Raw genomic sequence first — 18,723 nt, 5'->3', positions numbered from 1 at the left:
ACCGTCAACACACACACACAAACATATTGGAACACACAAGGCAGGGGCCAGGGAAAGCGGGGGAGCGCTCTCTGAAATTCACACCCACGATGAACAGGAAGGCAAAAGACGGCTGGCACAGTGTATGGTAAGTCCTTTAGAGAGCGCAGGGGTGCCCAGCATACGGGACTACCTGGCGGGGGGGGGGGGGGGGGGAGAAGGAGAGAAGGGGGTGAGAAGGAGTGCAGACACTTTTAAGAAGCCAGACAACTTTTAATAAAGTTTAGCGGGCATTTAACATTACCGGTCGGTTTTCCTTGGTTCTGAAAACTCCAATGAGCCAATTAAAATGCCCGGTCAGCCAAGGAGGTTACCTACAGCCATCTCGACTGCCTATAACTACATAGCGACCCCACTCCACTGCACTTTGAATTTCACCATGCCAACCAATTTTTACTCGCGGAATTTTTTCAGCATGCTTTTTCCTCGACCAAACTGAGGCCGCGAGTATGCGGGAACTTCCCCCGAGCATGAAGGAGAGTTACAGTGATCTCCTAGGACCACGTGTCGACCATGCTGCGAGTTTGAGTCGAGCGCAAACTCTTCTAAACTCGCAAATTAGGTCCCCGCAGTGGGACGGGCCCTTTAGAAGTGCTGCAGATCAGGCAGCAGTTGTGGAGAAAGCAACTAATATTTCAGATTCTTCATTGTCATCACAATTGGGATAAAAACAAATGTAATGATAGGGAGAAAGTCAAAAACAAAAAGGGAAGTATATGTTATAGTGAAGAACAGCAGTTTCAATCTGAGTTGCCCTCCATAACGTTTGGGACAAAGACCCAGCATTTATTTATTTGCCTCTGTACTCCACAATTTGAGATTTGTAACAGAAAAAAAACACACGTGGTTAAAATGCACATTGTCAGATTTTAATGAATGCCATTTTTATACATTTGGGTTTCACCATGTAGAAATTACAGCTGTGTTTACACATAGTCCCCCCCATTTCAGGGCACTATAATGTTTGGGACACAAGGCTTCACAGATGTTTGTAATTGCTCAGGTGTGTTTAATTGCCTCCTTAATGCAGGTATAAGAGAGCTCTCAGCACCTCTTCTTTCCTTGGAAACTTTTATCGCTGTTTATCAACATGAGGACCAAAGTTGTGCAATGAAAGTCAAAGAAGCCATTATGAGTGAGAAAAATGAATAAAACTGTTAGAGACATCAGCCAAACCTTAGGCTTACCAAAATCAACTGTTTGGAACATCATTAAGAAGAAAGAGAACACTGGTGAGCTTACTAATCACAAAGGGACTGGCAGGCCAAGGAAGATCTCCACAGCTGATGACAGAAGAATTTTCTCTATAATAAAGAAAAATCCCCAAACACCTGTCCGACAGATCAGAAACACTCTTCAGGAGTCAGGAGTGGATTTGTCAATGACCACTGTCCGCAGAAGACTTCATGAACAGAAATACAGAGGCTACACTGCAAAATACAAACCACTGGTTAGGCACAAAAATAGGATGGCCTGGTTACAGTTTGCCGAGTAGTCCTTAAAAGGACAAGCACAGTTCTGGAAAAAGGTCTTGTGCACAGATGAGACGAAGATTAACATATCAGAGTGATGGCAAGAGCAAAATATGGAGGAGAGAAGGAACTGCCCAAGATCCAAAGTATACCATCTCATCTGTGAAAAATGGTGGTGGGGGTGTTATGGCCTGGGCATGTATGGCTGCTAAAGGTACTGACTCACTTATCTTCATTGTTTATACAACTGCTGATGGTAGAAGCATAATGAATTCTGAAGTGTATAGACACATCCTATCTGCTCAAGTTCAAACAAATACCTCAAAACCCATTGGCTGGCGGTTCACTCTACAGCAAGACAATGATCCCAAACATACTGCTAATGCAACAAAGGAGTTTTTCAAAGCTAAAAAAGGTAAATTCTTAAATGCCCGTCAATCACCCGATCTGAACCCAATTGAGCATGCCTTTTATATGCTGAAGAGAAAACTGAAGGGGACTAGCCCCCAAAACAAGCATGCTAAAGATGGCTGCAATACAGGCTTGGCAGAGAATCACCAGAGAGACACCCAGCAACTGGTGCTGTCTATGAATCACAGACATCAAGCAGTCATTGCATGCAAAGGATATGCAACAAAATGCTAAACATGACTACTTTCATTTACATGACATTGCTGTCCCAAAAATTATGGTGCCCTGAAATGGGGGGGACTATGTAATTTCTACATGCCTGTATTAAAATCTGACAATGTGCACATATGATTTTTTTCTATTACAAATCTCATATTGTGGAGTACAGAGGCAAATAAATAAATGATGGTTGTCCCAAACATTATGGAGGGCACTGTATGCTGCTTTCAAGTCATTTCTTAAATTGATGCATATTGCCAACATTGCTGAAGCTCATCCTGCAGTAAACTTTCAATTGTCATACATGCATAGAGGCATGATTTACAGGGCATTGTGAAGCACCATTTGAATGGCACTGCTGTTTTTAAGGAGGCAAGTATGTGTCATTATTTGCAATCATTGTTCTTGATTTTTAACTCACTTGATATGCCTAGATATATAAGTATTAAAGCATTACAAATGTCTTCCCTGTGTGTGCATTTACAAAATAGAATAAATGTTAATTTACTAAGAAAAAGCGAATATTAATATTTTGCTTTGCCGAGTGTTGGCAAGTAATGAAAACTAGTAATTCATGTTACTTGGGTGACATCATGATTAATGATTTTTATTCTATAAAAAGCATTTTGCCTTGAATATGTTTTGAAGTGAAAAACTACAGAATAAGAGGACAATAACATAAGGCCCATTTGAAATTACTGTTTATTTGTACTTGAAGTTCTGAACTTAAATAATTAGTGTCAAAGTTGAACTGAGTTTAATTGACACATTGTAAAGGAACTAGTGAGGCATCTGAATGTGCATCTTGTTCTTTTAAGCTATCAGTTGTTTTCCAGTTTAAATTCACACGTCTACCCACATTTACGAGAAACAATGGGTTCACCTGATATCCTGGTTAGGAGGTAGGTAAACAAGAACAAGGATAATGATTACGCGCACTCTGTGTAGGATATGTCATATGGTATCCTGCGCAGATATGTACCAGACCTGTTGCTACTTTCATAGCATTTTATTGATAACTAGACCAAGTGCAGACCATTGGGTCTGCTTCCCCCAACGCAATATTCCATCACTCACCCATTCCCCCAACGCAACCCATTCCCCCAACGCAATATTCCACCACTTATGCATAGCCCCCAACTGCGCAGGCGCGGCTCATTTCTCCTCATCCCCCAGCATTCCCTCCTCCTGCTCTTCACCCTCCCTCTTCTGTCCCCTGTCATCCTCGCCTCCCCCCAATCCCTAGAGAGGGAAGGATTGGAGAGAGGGAGTGAGAGGGTACAGAGGGAGGGAGGGGGTAATGGGGGGGCAGAGAGGGAGAGGGGTAGAGAGAGAGAGGGGTAGAGGGAGAGGTAGGGGGGTAGAGTTAGGAGGGAGGAGAGGGCGAGGGAGGGAGGTATAGAGGGAGGAGGGTAAAGGTGGGAGGGAGGGGGTAGAGAAGGAGGGAGTGAGAGTGGGAATGTAGATTTGGCAACTACTCTCCCTACCCCCTGCTCTCCCTCAATCCCCCCCCCTATCTACCTCCTCACCCTCAATCTTCCCATCTCCCTCCTCACCTCCCTCTCAATCCCCCCATCTCCCTCCTCACCTCCCCAGGATCTTCCCCTCTATTCCTCGCCCAATCCCTCCTTCACCACTCTCTCCCTTTCCCCTACCGCCACCGTTGCTCCGTCTCCGCGAGGCCCCACCGCCGCTGCAACGCCTCTCCGCTGCCGCGAGACCCCACAATCGCAATGCCGCACCGCCGCCGCAGCCCCATCGTCACGAGGCTTCACCGCCGCGGTCTCGATGCCTCCTTGATGGCCGCGTAAAACCCCAGCCGGGGTGTCGCGGGTAGAAGCCCGGGTCGGTACAAGCGGAACGTTAATTTAAATGCGGACCTCCCCCTGACCTCACTGGAAGTTAGTGGCCACCCACTCCCCTTTGGTGGCTGCCCAATGCGGGGCATTGTGACGTCACTCGAAACAGGTTGAAGGACGTTTGCCATTTAAAACCTTGGCTATTTTTAAAACGTTATAACTTGTGAAATATAGCATGAAATGTGAAGTGAGCAGTTTATTTTGTCGATGGGGTTAATGTGTTTAATAATCTGAAAATGCCTGCACTAGCGCGTGCCGTTTTGACGAAGGAAGAAAAACACATACAGAAACACACGCATGTATACATACATAAAAGATGATACTTTATAAGTATACTAGACCAAATGAGACCCGTTGGGTCTCGTCTCCCAATCCAAGGGTGGGGGTGAGAGGCGCATGGCGTCACAGGGGAGGGCTGGTCCTCGAACGCAATATTCCACCAATCACCCATAGGTCCCAAAAACAGTCCCTAGATAGGGAGGGATGGTTAGGGGGGAGGGGGGGTTGAGAGGGAGAGCTGACAGAGGGAGGGGGTTTTAAGAGAGGGAGGGGGGAAAAAGGGGCGGGAGGGGGGTGGGGAGAGGGGGGGGGAAGGGTGGAGTGGGGGGGGGGGGGTGTAGAGAGACGGAATGGGAGGGGGGTAGAGAAGGAGGGGGTAGAGATGGAGGTGAGGGGGTATAGTGGGAGGGGGTAGAATGAGAGAGGGGCAGAGAGGGAGGGGCCTAGAGAACCTACCCCATCTCCCTTCATTTCCCTCATCCTCCTCCCCTCACTCCCATTCCCTGCCCCAGGACCTACCCAAATCGTAGAGCAGTGCCAGGGCCTGGAACTCGGCCTGTTTCCCGTACTCGACCTGGCCCTGGCTGTAGACCCAGGCTCGTCCTTCCAGCGGTGGCCGTTGGCTCGGCCGCCGCCTGGGCTCCAGTGCAGATTCCAACTTCATTGTCCCTGACCCCGGATCCCGTCTCGTCCTTCATTCCACCGGCGGCTTCTTTCTCGGCCCTGGTCATAGCCCCATCCCAAGCCCCGGGCTCGGCCCTCATTCCAGCTCCAGGCTCATCCCCAGCCCAGGCCCATTTGCCGGACTCGGCCCGCGGCAACAGCCTTCCCACCAGGCGACCGGCAGCTGCCGCCGCTCCTCGTTCACCGTGAGTGCTTGAGTGCCCCTCCCTCCCGGAGTGTCCCGTCCTGCCTTGCGAGTGCATTGTGAAGTCAGTCGGATTTTATTTTTTCAAAATTGGTGAGTTTGGGCTGTTTTTTAAATTTCAAGGATCAAAAAGTTCTGAAATATAGGTGGAAATGTGACAGGAAGATGTATATCGTCTCCAGGGGAAATGTGTGAGTAGGATGTGTGAAAATTGGAAGGTTGTGACCTGCTGTTTGGAAGAAAATAGGAATTAACCAGATCTCTCACTCTCTCTCTCTCTCACTCTCACTCTCACACACACACGAGAAGAGCTTTAGTAATATAGATTTGGAAAAAAATAGTTGAATTATTGCAATTCACTTTTATCCTTCAATGATCATAAATGTAATTTATACCATTTTTAATCCTTGTGGAAATGTGTCCAAAAATAAGTGAGGTGCTCCTGGTGCAGTCTAAGCAGAAGTTTATGCAACTTTTACCTCTTTGTATCGTGACTTTTTGAATGAGTATACATTAACCTTATTGTACCAATTTACTTTATTGATTTTTTTAAATATGTGTGATTGGTGTTAATTAATGGATTCCTAAATTTCTCTGTTCCTGCATGGTTCATAACTTTTCTTTATTTATGTTGCACTTAAATCTACCTCAAGTAAACTGGACATTTTCTTTGGGTGGAAGGAACTCAGAATAAAACGACAATCTTAAAATTAGTGAAAGACTGTGTCAAGGTGAAATCAGAAAGCAGTTTTTTGCACAAATTATAGAAATTTGGAATTTCCTCTCAAAGAAAAGTAATTGATGTTAAATCAGATGAAAAGTTCAAAACTGTAATCATTGATCTTTGTTGACAAAATATTATCCCAGAGAATGCCAGCTTCTTATTTGAAATAAGATGAGATGGAAAAATGAATTATATTTGTTGTCATCATGGTACATTGCAAAGTACTTTGAAGCATATTATATTTCTAATGATATTTCTGCAGATACAAATAGCAATTGACTTTCTACCAAACTCACAATAATGTTTTATTTAAAGGTTAAAAAGAACAAAGCAGCTAAAACAAAAAGAAGCAGAACCTTCAAGTTGTAATACTGAAAATCCATTGCCTAAAATAGAAATACAACCTGGTGAAAATGACTCGAAAGAAAATCTCAGTGTATCTTCACAACATATGGTTGACGATGAAAAGCTTAAAGATATTTCAGAAAATTCTTTGAAAAAAGGAGATAATACTGCAGACAATAAAAGCAAACCCGTTCAAAGGAAAGAAATCCGACGTGCGGAACTGAAGAGCTTTTACCTGTCTGGTAGGTAATTACAAATTATTTCACAAGCAAACCATTTTTCATTTAAGTAAAATGAAAAGGCATGGTGGAGAAATATTTCTGATGTTGCAGGTGAAGATTGGATAGATGTTCTGAACCTTTTTTCCCAGAGTGGAAATGTCAAAGACGAGAGGGCATAGCTTCATAGTGAGAAGTGCAAAGGTTAAAAGAGATGTGCAGGGCAAATTATTTTAGAGGGTGGTAGGTGTTTAGAACGCGATGCCGGGAGTGGTGCTGGAAGCAGATAAGATAGTGGCATTTTTGAGAGGTTTCAGATGGGCATGCAGGGGTATGGAATGGAGGGGTATGGATCATGTGCAGGCAGATGAGATTAGTTTAGTTTGGCATCGTGTTTGTTACAGATATTGAGGGTCAAAGGGCCTATTCCTCTGCTATACTTTTCTATGATCTATGATATGCTTCTTTAGGAAGGAGATCAAAACTGCAGACAGTACTCAAAGTGTGGTCTCACCAGATTCTCTGTAACAAGATGTTCATAAACATTACATAAAGGTATTTACTGATATGAAGGCCAACATACTATCCTTTTTAAAAAAAATTTAAAAATATATTTTTTAGTAGACATATTATAAAGTATAGTTACATATTATAGTAAAAAAACTTTTCATATACATCAGTCATACATTATTAAAATTTTCAATTGTCGATTACTTCTACTTCTAGTGGGTTTTTTTAATATAGAAAAAGAGAGAAAGAGAGAAAAAAGAGTTACAAATATAAAAAAACACAAAAAAGGTGGAATGGATTACTTCTAATACGTCATTGGAGATAGGTTCGTAGATTATAAAGTATGACTTTTCATCTAATCCTGAGTTCAAGTTTCAGTTGGGTTTTCGTGCTGGGCCAATCTATCCCGTCAGATAATTAATGAATGGAGCCCATATTTTATCAAAAAGTTCTTGTTTGTCCATTAAGACAAGTCTAATTCTTTCTAGATATAGGGTCTCCGACATTTCCACAATCCACATTTTAATTGTGGGGGTCGTAGGGCCTTTCCAAAATTTTAATATTAATTTTTTCCCGGTTATTATACTGTAGTCGAGGACATTTCTTTGGCTTGTTGTGAGTGTTAAACTTTGCTCTGATATTCCAAGTATTATTAATTTTGAGTTTGGATCCAGTTTTGTATTAATAACTTCTGAAATTATTTCAAAAATATCAGTCCAGAAATGTTTAATTTTTATACAATTTGCAAACGTATGTGTTAAATTAGCATCTAGATGTAGACATTTATCACAAATAGGAGAGATTTGTGGGAAGATTCTATTTAGTTTTATTTTAGTGTAATCTATGTAAGACTTTAAATTGTATTAAAGCATGTCTGGCATTTAACGAACATTGATGTATATGTTGTAAACTTTCGTCCCACAAATCTTTCGTTATAGGATGACCTAATTCATTTCCCCATGTGTGTCTATATGGTTCCGTCGGTGGTACCTCGTTGTTTAGGAGGGTGTTATAAATATAAGCTATTAATTTTTCAGTGTTAGGATGCTTGTTCAAACATTCATCAAGGATTTCTGATTCCCTACTCCTGTAGACTTGTGTGTTAGATTTAACATAATCTCTAATTTGTAGATATCTGAAGAAATTATTTGAGTGCAGTCCATGATTCTGTTGTAACTCCTGAAATGAAAGAAAAGTGCCTTTCCCATAAAGATGTCCAATCTTTTTAATTCCATAATTTTTCCATTGTGTGAAACCTTTATCCAAAAAGGATGGTTTGAATAAGGGATTATTTACAATGGGAAGGCATAGTGGTATATTATTCAATTTTAAAACTTTTTTTAATTGTTTCCAAATTCGTATTCCACTATGTATTATGGGGTTATACTATCCTTTTTAACTGCTTGTTTCACCGGTTTGTTTGCTTTCAGTGACCGGTGTACACTATCATCCAGGTCCCTTAGTATATTAGCATTTCCCAATCTATTAGCTTTGTATCAATATTGTGTCTTTGTATGTTGCATGAAATGATCATTTCACATATATTGCAATTACCATGTATATGCCCACTCATTCAACTTGTCTAAATCACCTTGAAGCTTCTTTGCATCCTCATGTTTCACAATCCCATCCAATTATGGGTGGTGGCGAGTGGAAATATTGCATTTGGTTCTCCTGCGAATAGCTATCGATCAAGCTCTGATTTCTATGGCATGCCACAGATCACTTCCAATTACCCTAGTAAAGTCTAATGTGTTCTTGCTTTGTTTCTTATCTGTCGAGAAATTACCAACTATGAAGTCAGTATATTACATATCCTACCCAGCTTATAGGTTGTATGGACACCCAGTACATATGGACGAGCATTTGGGAGACCAGAGGGATGGATGAGGTTGAATTTACTTTATTCCAGTTATCTTCTGGGTGGGAACAGGGCAATTCTGCGTGCCTTCTCTTGCTACACCCCTCCCATTCCAATTCTTCACTGCACCAACTGAGTGGAGCAAAGCTGAGAGCACTAAGCAGACTTTTACTTGCTCTTTCAGCAGCTGGTGGCTGTACTGCCCGTGCCTGCTTGCTGTCCCGTCACAGATGTTTCTGTGATCCTCATCCATGCACCCTTTTTGTTTATTTCTGACATGAGCAGTTTGGTTTGTGAACAGTTTTCAGGAAGACATTTGTTGTAACCTGGGGTCTGCCTATATTCTGCTTTAATTCTGTGCACTAATCCCTTAACATGAGACTTTATCGAATAGTCTTAAAATCCAAATAAACTGCATCCACTGGTTCTCCTCTACCTGTTCTACCAGTTATAGAGAATTTAGACTCCAGCCCTTAACATTCAGCTGAATTTTCTCTAACTACAGATATTTTCTGCAGATGTAGTCACCTTGAATAAAGGGCCTGTCCCACTTTCACGACCTAATTCACGACCTCTGCCGAGATTGACCTTGACTCGTACTCTCAGCATGGTCGTCACGAGGTCGTAGGTAGGTCGTGATGCTAGTCGTAGGTACTCGTGGCATCAAGTAGGTTGGGGCGCTTTTCTAGCCTGATGAAAAATGTCCACGAGTAAAAAAGGTCGTGAATTAGGTCGTGAAAGTGGGACAGGCCCTTTAGTATCCAAAAGCACGCAGAATTGCAGCAGTAACTTATTTTCAGTCCTCCCTTTTAATTGTTTAAAGGGGAGACAAGAGATGCGTAAAATAAATTAAACTATATTAAATGCTAAATGTTTGTTTAAAATGTGACCAACAGATGCTACTAGTTATATACATGTCAGGATCAGGAATAGCTACTTACCTATAATTGTAAGATTTTGAACTGAACTGTACAACCCTAACCCTAACCCTCCCTCAGCAACGGAATACTACGGTCCACCTCTTGTATTAGTGTGGACTTGTCTTCTAATTGTTTTGCATCATTTAGTTTTTATTGTCTTGCAGAAGTTATGTATGCTTTATGTAGCGATGTTACAATACTTACCTTCAGCGGCGCTGCAGTTCTGCCACTGGCCGTGTGTGCGACTTTGGCGCCTTTGAGACGGGGGCGGGATTAAAATGCCGTTTTCTCCTGCCTGTCCAAGATGGATTTCCTCGGCCTGCTAAGCTGATGCAGAAAAATCGTTCCGACATCCGTTCTCGGAAGTTTAAAAAAAAATCGCGGGACAATTTAATCGCTGGAGTAAAATAAAAAAGCAACTTCTAATGCCCTCAATGCCTACAGCGGGACATATCTCACGTAGGGGACAAAACACGGGGTTTTACATATAAACTTGCTTCTTAGGATGACTTTAATCAAAATTTCCTTGGCGAAAATGTGATTTTGGCCCCATATGAACCGGCAGTGTTTTTCCTGCCGAAATGGGGTTCAAATTCATTGCAGCCGCAACGTTCCAATCGATCGCGTTCCACAAAAACCCACTCGCAAGATGATTTAAAAGCCCATTAATTTACGGGAATTAAACATTAAATTCCTTCCATTTGGCCTATAAATTCATGACAATGAGATTTAAAAATCATGTTATAATGTGAATTCTTGTGTGAATGCTATTTGGACACTTAGGCTATTTAAAAATGTTAACCTTTTCTTAAGAAATTGATAGATGTTTAGATCTAGTAATTGAACTTTGTAATTAGCTACAATTAGGTAACTAACTAATTATATGCTTTCATTTCAGGTCATCCAAGTAAGATTGTTTCATATTTTTTTCAGAATGCTTCAATCTATAATAACTGAAAATTTATTTCAGTTCTCTTAATTTTTAAGAAAGTTATGGACTTTTGACTGTCCTCGATCACAGCTTTGCCGATTTAATGGAAAAGCAATATCTCTTTTAAACAAGATGCTAATATTTCCAAGTATGAAAATGGCCTACCTTGTTAAATAGCCTTTTTCAGCGTTCTCTGTTTTTTGGACAATACTGCAGTCAGAAACAGGTGAGTTGATCAAAGGAACCAATTAGGACCAATTGAAATTTGGTTCCGTCTTGATCTGCCTTTTTATGTCAAAGGAGGTGGAGGAATAGTGAAATCTGATGGGTGGTGTTGGGTAAAATTAAATTGCAGGCCGATAAATCCCCAGGGCCAGTTTTTAAAATCTCTAAAAGTTGGTAACATTACTACTTTAGTTCCAGAGGATATACGTATTTTTAAGAAGGTTTGAGGGAGAGAAAACGGGGAATTACAGACCAGTTAGCCTAACATCGGTAGTGGGGAAACTGCTAGAGTCAGTTGATGCTGCTAGCAGCCAGATTTAATTGTATTTCAGTTATAGAATTTTTCGAGGATGTAACTAGTAGCGTGGATGTACTTATGCATCTGGACTTGTTTCGAAACTCAACTTTAAATGTGACTTAAAGCACATGGCAGATTGTCACTGGCTTCAATTTATTTTAAGATGCCTCGGACCCTGATAAGCAAAGAGTAGGAGTAAACGGGTCCTTTCACAATCAGGCCTATCAAGGCTCAAATGGGCCAGTATGGGGAGGGAATTGAAGGTATCTCCACGGATGCTTAGTGTTAGGTGTGAGGAGGATTTATTGACTGCAAGGTGACTGGATAGGCTGGGTACCTGCCGTATAAATGAGGTTATCCTGGCAAAAGCATAGAAAAACAGCCACTACCATCAGCGAGAGTGTCTGGTACACTACATTGAATCCTATAAAGAAAGCGAACCTTGGCTTTCATAGCAAGAGGATTTGAATATAGGAGCAGGGAGGTTCTACTGCAGGTTACACAGAAAAGCTGGAGAAACTCAGCGGGTGCAGCAGCATCTATGGAGCGAAGGAAATAGGCTTAGATGCTGCTGCACCCGCTGAGTTTCTCCAGCTTTTCTGTGTAACCTTCGATTCTCCAGCATCTGCAGTTCCCTCTTAAACACGAGGTTCCTGCAGTTGTACATGGTCTTTGTGAGAGTTTTGGCTATTGCGTGCGATTCCAATGAGGAAGGACCTGCCATAGAGGGATGCAAGAAGGTTCTGATTCCTGGGATGTCTCTGTTTATGAAGAAAGACTGGATAGACTTGGTTTATACTCTCTAGAATTTAGAAGATTGAGAGGGGATCTTATAGAAACTTACAAAATTCTTAGGGGTTTGAAGAGTTCCCGATTTGGGGAATACATACAAGGGGTCACAGCTTAAGGATAAGGGGGAAATCCTTTAAAACCGAGATGAGGAGAACTTTTTTCACACAGAGAGTGGTGAATCTCTGGAACTCTCTGCCTCAGGTAGTTGAGGCCAGTTCATTGGCTATATTTAAGAGGGAGTTAGATTGGCCCTTGTTCTCTGATCAGAGGGTATGGAGGCAGGTACGGGATACTGAGTTGTCTCTCAGCCCAAATTGAAATGCTCCAGGCCCAGGCCCTACATCCTGGTAATTCTAAACCCTGCACTTTCTCCAGTCCCAGCCCACATCCTGGTGCATCTCTGCAGTTTTCTCTGTAGTGTGGTGACCAGAACCAGAAGTGTCCACAGTATTCCATTTGTGGCTGAAACAATGTTTATAAAGTTGCACCATAACCTCCCTGCTCTTACATTATATGCTGAAGTTTATGAAGGCAAGTATCTCTTGTATGAACATTGAATTCTCCAATTTTAGATAACCTTCAAGGACCCCCCCTTCCCTCCCCAAGGTGTGTCCCACCTAGACTCCCACCTATTTCTCCCCTCCATTCATCTCCAGCATTTTCCTCCCTATTACTTCACAATCTGCAAATCGCCAAACCTGTCTCACACCTTCGATAAGACCACAAGACAGAAGCAGAATTAGTACATTCAGTCCACTGAGTCTACTCCACCGTTCAAACATGGTTGTACTGTTCTTATCTCAGGCCTTAGTTCGCCTGTGCCTATCAAACCCCCATTTGTGTGTGTGTTGACCTATTGCCTGCCATGCTTTTTCCTGCCTCCTTTTGTAGCTTTCTTCTCCTCCTCCTCCCCCCCTCCCTCCCCCATCCAAAGATGCTACCTGACCTGAGTTGCTCCAGTACTTTGATCCTTTCATCACCTTTATCACACCATCACCACATAATGTTTAATCTCCACAGCTGATGATAGAAGAGTTCTCTCTACAATAAAGAAAAATCTCCAAACACCTGTCCAACAGATCAGAAACACACTTCAAGAATCAGGTGTGGATTTGTCAATGACCACTGTCCGCAGAAGACTTCATGAACAGAAATACAGAGGCCACACTGTAAGATGCAAACTGCTGGTTAGCCACAAAAATAGGATGACCAGGTTGCAGTTTGCCAAGAAGTACTTAAAGGAACATCCACAGTTCTGGAAAAAGATCTTGTGGACAGATTAGACAAAGATTAACTTATATCAGAGTGATGCAAGGAAAGTATGGAGGAGAGAAGGAACTGCCCAAGATCTAAAGCATACCACCTCATCTGTGAAACACGGTGGTGGGGATGTTATGGCCTGGGCATGTATGGCTGCTGGGCATGTATGAAGGTACTGGCTCACTTATCTTCATTGATGATACAACTGCTGATGATAGTAGCATAATGATTCTGAAGTGTATAGACACATCCTATCTGCTCAAGTTCAAACAAATGCCTCAAAACTCATTGGCTGGCGGTTCATTCTACAGCAAGACAATGATCCCAAACATACTGCTAAAGCAACAAAGGAGTTTTTCAAAGCTAAAAAATAGTCGATTCTTGAGTGGCCAAGTCAATCACCTAATCTGAACCCAACTGAGCATGCCTTTTATATGCTGAAGATAAAAATCTGAAGGTGAATAGCCCCCAAAACAAACATAAGCTAAAGATGGCTGCAATACAGGCCTGGCAGAGCACCACCAGAGAAGACACCTAGCAACTGGTGATGTCTATGAATCACAGACATCAAGCAGTCATTGCATGCAAAGGATATGCAACAAAATACTAAACATGACTACTTTCATTTATATGACATTGCTGTGTCCCAAACATTATAGTGCCCTGAAATGGGGGGACCATGTATAAACATTGCTGTAATTTCTACATGGTGAAACCAAAATGTATAAAAATGGCTTTTATTAAAATCTGACGATGTGTACTTTAACCACATGTGATTTTGTTTTTCCTATTACAAATCTCAAATTGTGGAGTACAGAGGTAAATAAATAAATTATGGGTCCCAAACATTCTGGAGGGCACTGTATGCCTTTAACACATTATCTACCTGTGCTGCCATCTTCAGGAATCTTTGAACTTGTGCTTGCCATTTCTCAGTACCATTCGTTATGCATATCCTACTTTTTTTTTGTTCTCCCAGTTGCATCATCTCACATTTACTAGGGCTAAATTTACAGAACTCAAGTCAACCTACATAATCTCCACATCAAAATTAAAACCACCCCTTTTCAGAGCTGCAATATGCAGGTGACACTTGCATTTACCTGCATTCGGAGGCTGATGGTCGTAATGGACTCGTGCATTGAAGGACATGAGAGGAGGGCCCTATTCCACAAAGATCATAGCTCCGCTCTATGCTATTCCACAAAGGGAGGCATTCGCAAATCGCTCGTACGGGATGTACATAAATTGCGGACGACCTATATCTGTGCACTGTGCTGTATGATTCTGTAACCACCCTCGGTTTATTATTTTTCCTAGATTTATTTTTCTCATCGCACCCTTTTGTCTTTGTGCCAGGTTCGTTGACTGCCTATTTGTGTACCTCTGTCTCAATCTTCCACTTCCATAGATTCCCATTCAAATTGAGAAGATTTGGAACAGTTATTCCACATATTTTGAGTTTTAAAACTTGAGATCCCGCGGTTATAAATATAGTTATAATCAACCGCTGTGTAGACTTAGATATTTTTTAAAGTTTTCTTTATATTTGTTTAAAAGCGTGCCCAGAATCTTACCCACTCCGGTTTTCAGCCATTCCAGATCAAATATGTTATTGGTTGCAGTGAGAGGGAGCTTCCGTAACTCCTTCAGGGTTAGAAATTGCCTGCGTTTCTTGTAGCAAAAAGTAGCGCAAAATTTCACAGCCTTCGGTTTTACAGTGCAGCAGCCTGTTTCTGCTGTGATAGTGTGGAGAGTAGTAGAACGTGCTGTGCGTGTGTTTACATCGACCATGTGGGATCGGTATGTTCCAGACGGAGCAAACGTGCAAAGCACGTCCGTGGTTTTGTGACAGCGCGTCAGCCGTATAACAGCGCTCGGCTTTGACTTTGAATAGTGATAGATAGCAGCTCCGTTGAAGTTTGCTAGAATTGATGATGTAAGACGTTTATGCAATCGAAATGACAGGGTAAAGAAAGTGCAATCAACTTGCCGCCGAATTCGTCGATAACTTTCAAGCATGTTTGGGTTGGATTTTTTTATGCACGATCCTGTTGAAATGTGGAGGGTTTTCACTCCGACTAATTACAAAGCTACTTGGGAAATTCAGCCAGAAGATGAAGATTCATTTTCTTCTGGTTATTCCACGATCGGCGGTAGCCAAGAATCATTGAACGAAGATACCGAAAGAGTGAGCGGCAAAGAAAACATTATTCAATCGTTTTCTTCCAGTACGTATATACCGACTTTTTTCACCCAATATTATAAATTAGTGATTATTTGTTATATGACAGCTGTAAACCCTCTAATACTAAATGTTTCTAGCCAGACCCTATTATCTACTGATGGCGAATAATTGTTTGAGCTACGCAATTTATTCATCTTGGCTGGCATTTTTAATGCGTTTTTGCTCCTTCAATTTTTTGCTTAAAACAGATACACAAAAAACAACAATTGACTGCTCAATCCTTAAACTGGCATTACACACTTAACCTCGCTTGGATTTGAGCCACTATTTCCCAGAAAGTCTGGAGTCGTTTCAATTGGTTTCTGCCCATTTCTTAGCATAGAAATGGCTCACATTAAAGCAATACTAATTGCACTGTGTGCAATGCCCCCTTCTTTGTGAACCATTTGCTGCCTTACCATTTTTCAATGCTCTGCAGCCCCATCTAGCTCGTTCCATTCTTAACTGTCTAATTATAGCTAGTAAATGGTTGAACAGCCCTGGGCTGGAGCATTACTTGGCTCAGCAACATCATTTAAAAACTTGTTTTCATTCTGTCATTACCTGGTCTACACCTGGCTTGATCACTTCACTGTCTCCAAAGTGTCAGGATGTTTGTTGATGTCTAGTGCAGAAATTTCTATGCAGCACTGGAGGTCAGAATTGAACCTGGCTCACAGGAGCTGTGAGGCAGCAACATTGCTGCCCAAGAGGTAACCAAACTTTACCTAAATTTTGAAATTCTTAATTTTTGTTCAGATCAATCCACAATCTTATCCCTCAGATGCTTCCATCTTTAGTTTAGTTTATTATTGTCAGAAGCTGAGGTACAGTGAAAAGCTTTTGTCTGTACTATCCAGCCGAACAAAAGGCTATATGTGAGTACAATCAAGCCATCCAGTCTATACAGATAAAGATAACGATAAAAGGTACAATTAGTGCGAAGAGATATATAACATTGAAGTCCAATAAAGTCTGATTTTTAAAAAAAGTTCAAAGGTTTGTAATGAGGTAGATGGAAGGTCAAGACCACACTTTAGCTGATAAGAGAACCATTCAGTTACAAACATAGAAAATAGGTGCTGGAGGAGGCCATTCGACCCTTCATTGTGATCATGGCTGTTCGTCCCTAATCAATATCCCGTGCCTGCCTTATCCCCATATCCCTTGATTCCACCTACCCCTAGAGATCTATCTAACTCTCTCTTAAATCCATCCGGTGATTTGGCCTCCACTGCCTTCTGTGGCAGGGAATTCCACAAATTCACAACTCTGGGTGAAAACGTTTTTTCTCACCTCAGTCTTAAATGGCCTCCCCTTTATTCTAAGACTGTGGCACCTGGTTCTGGACTCGCCCAACAATGGGAACATTTTTTCCTGCATCTAGCTTGTTCAGTCCTTTTACAATGTTATGTTGCCTGATAACAGCTGAAATGAAACTGTTCCTGAATCCGGAGCTAAGTGTTTTTAGAAACATAGAAAATAGGTGCAGGAGTAGGCCATTTGGCCCTTCGAGCCTGCACCGCCATTCAATATGATCATGGCTGATCATCCAACTCGGTATCCTGTACCTGCCTTCTCTCCATACCCCCTGATCCCTTTAGCCACAACGGCCACATCTAACTCCCTCTTAAATATAGCCAATGAACTGGCCTCAACTACCTTCTGTGGCAGAGAATTCCAGAGATTCACCACTCTCTCTGTGAAAAAAGTTCTTCTCATCTCGGTTTTAAAGGATTTCCCCCTTATCCTTAAGCTGTGACCCCTTGTCCTGGACTTCCCCAACATCGGGAACAATCTTCCTGCATCTAGCCTGTCCAACCCCTTAAGAATTTTGTAAGTTTCGATAAGATCCCCCCTCAATCTTCTAAATTCTAGCGAGTACAAGCCGAGTCTATCCAGTCTTTCTTCATATGAAAGTCCTGACATCCCATGAATCAGCCTGGTGAACCTTCTCTGTACTCCCTTCTATGGCAAGAATGTCTTTCCTCAGATTCGGAGACCAAAACTGTACACAATACTCCAGGTGTGGTCTCACCAAGACCCTGTACAACTGCAGTAGAACCTCCCTGCTCCTATACTCAAATCCTTTTGCTATGAATGCTAACATACCATTCGCTTTCTTCACTGCCTGCTGCACCTGCATGCCTACTTTCAATGACTGGTGTACCATGACACCCAGGTCTCGTTGCATCCCCCCCTTTCCTAATCGGCCACCATTCAGATAATAGTCTACTTTCCTGTTTTTTGCACCAAAGTGGATAACCTCACATTTATCCACATTATACTGCATCTGCCCACTCACCCAGCCTATCCAAGTCACCTTGCAGCTTCCTAACATCCTCCTCACAGCTAACACTGCCCCCCAGCTTCGTTTCATCCGCAAACTTGGAGATGTTGCATTCAATTCCCTCGTCCAAATCATTAATATATATTGTAAATAGCTGGGGTCTCAGCACTGAGCCTTGCGGTACCCCACTAGTCACTGCCTGCCATTGTGAAAAGGACCCGTTTACTCCTACTCTTTGCTTCCTGTCTGCCAGCCAGTTCTCTATCCACATCAATACTGAACCCCCAATACCGTGTGCTTTAAGTTTGTATACTAATCTCTTATGTGGGACCTTGTCGAAAGCCTTCTGAAAGTCCAGATACAACACATCCACTGGTTCTCCCTTATCCGCTCTACTAGTTACATCCTCGAAAAATTCTATAAGATTCGTCAGACATGATTTACCTTTCATAAATCCATGCTGACTTTGTCCAATGATTTCACCACTTCATTTAAGCGTCTGTATCACCTGCTTGATGGGAGAGGGGAGAAGAGGGAGACTGGTCCTTGATTATGGTGGTGGCTTTGCTGAGGCTACACAAAGTGTAAAAGGGAGGGTGGTTTGTCCGATGGGTTGGGCTACTCTATGCAATTTCTTGTTGTCTTGGATGGAGCTGTTCCCAAAGCAGGCTGCTGTGTATCCCGATAAGATGTTTTCTATGATGCATTTGTAGAAGATGTTGAGAGTTGTCGGAGGTGTGGCAAGCCTCCAAAGCCTTCTAAGTCATGTGCTTTCCTGGCCTTAACTTCGATGTGGCTGGTCCAGGGCAGCTGAGTGTGGACACCAGAGCGAAAAGCATTGATATCTCCGTAAATTAATGCCAATGCTGGAAACTGGAAGGTCGAAGGGGATATGTAGATAACTCCCAACACAGCAACAAAAGATTGGGGCTGTTATTGTTATTACTTACGGACAATAATTTTTATTCTCTTGGA

The 18,723-nt window shown here is 42.1% G+C and overlaps 1 protein-coding gene across 6 annotated transcripts in view; it reads left to right on the top strand.

Moving 5' to 3' along the window:
• The window catches only part of LOC129697281 (nuclear receptor coactivator 7-like), a 112,356-nt gene that overhangs the window by 39,302 nt on the left and 54,331 nt on the right, over window positions 1–18,723 (top strand). For 5 of the 6 annotated variants that reach the window (XM_055635662.1, XM_055635664.1, XM_055635663.1 and 2 more), the window contains one exon: window positions 6,187–6,458. In XM_055635662.1, coding sequence (XP_055491637.1) covers window positions 6,187–6,458 — 272 coding nt within the window. Of the gene's footprint in view, window positions 1–6,186; window positions 6,459–14,809; window positions 15,463–18,723 lie in introns of those variants that run through there. The other variant, XM_055635665.1, reaches the window with a different exon arrangement.

The sequence above is a fragment of the Leucoraja erinacea genome, chromosome 5, assembly GCF_028641065.1.
Source record: "Leucoraja erinacea ecotype New England chromosome 5, Leri_hhj_1, whole genome shotgun sequence".
Taxonomy (NCBI): Eukaryota; Metazoa; Chordata; class Chondrichthyes; order Rajiformes; family Rajidae; genus Leucoraja; species Leucoraja erinaceus.
The sequence above is the reverse complement of the archived record's forward strand: the minus strand, read 5'-3'. Positions and strand labels throughout refer to the sequence as shown.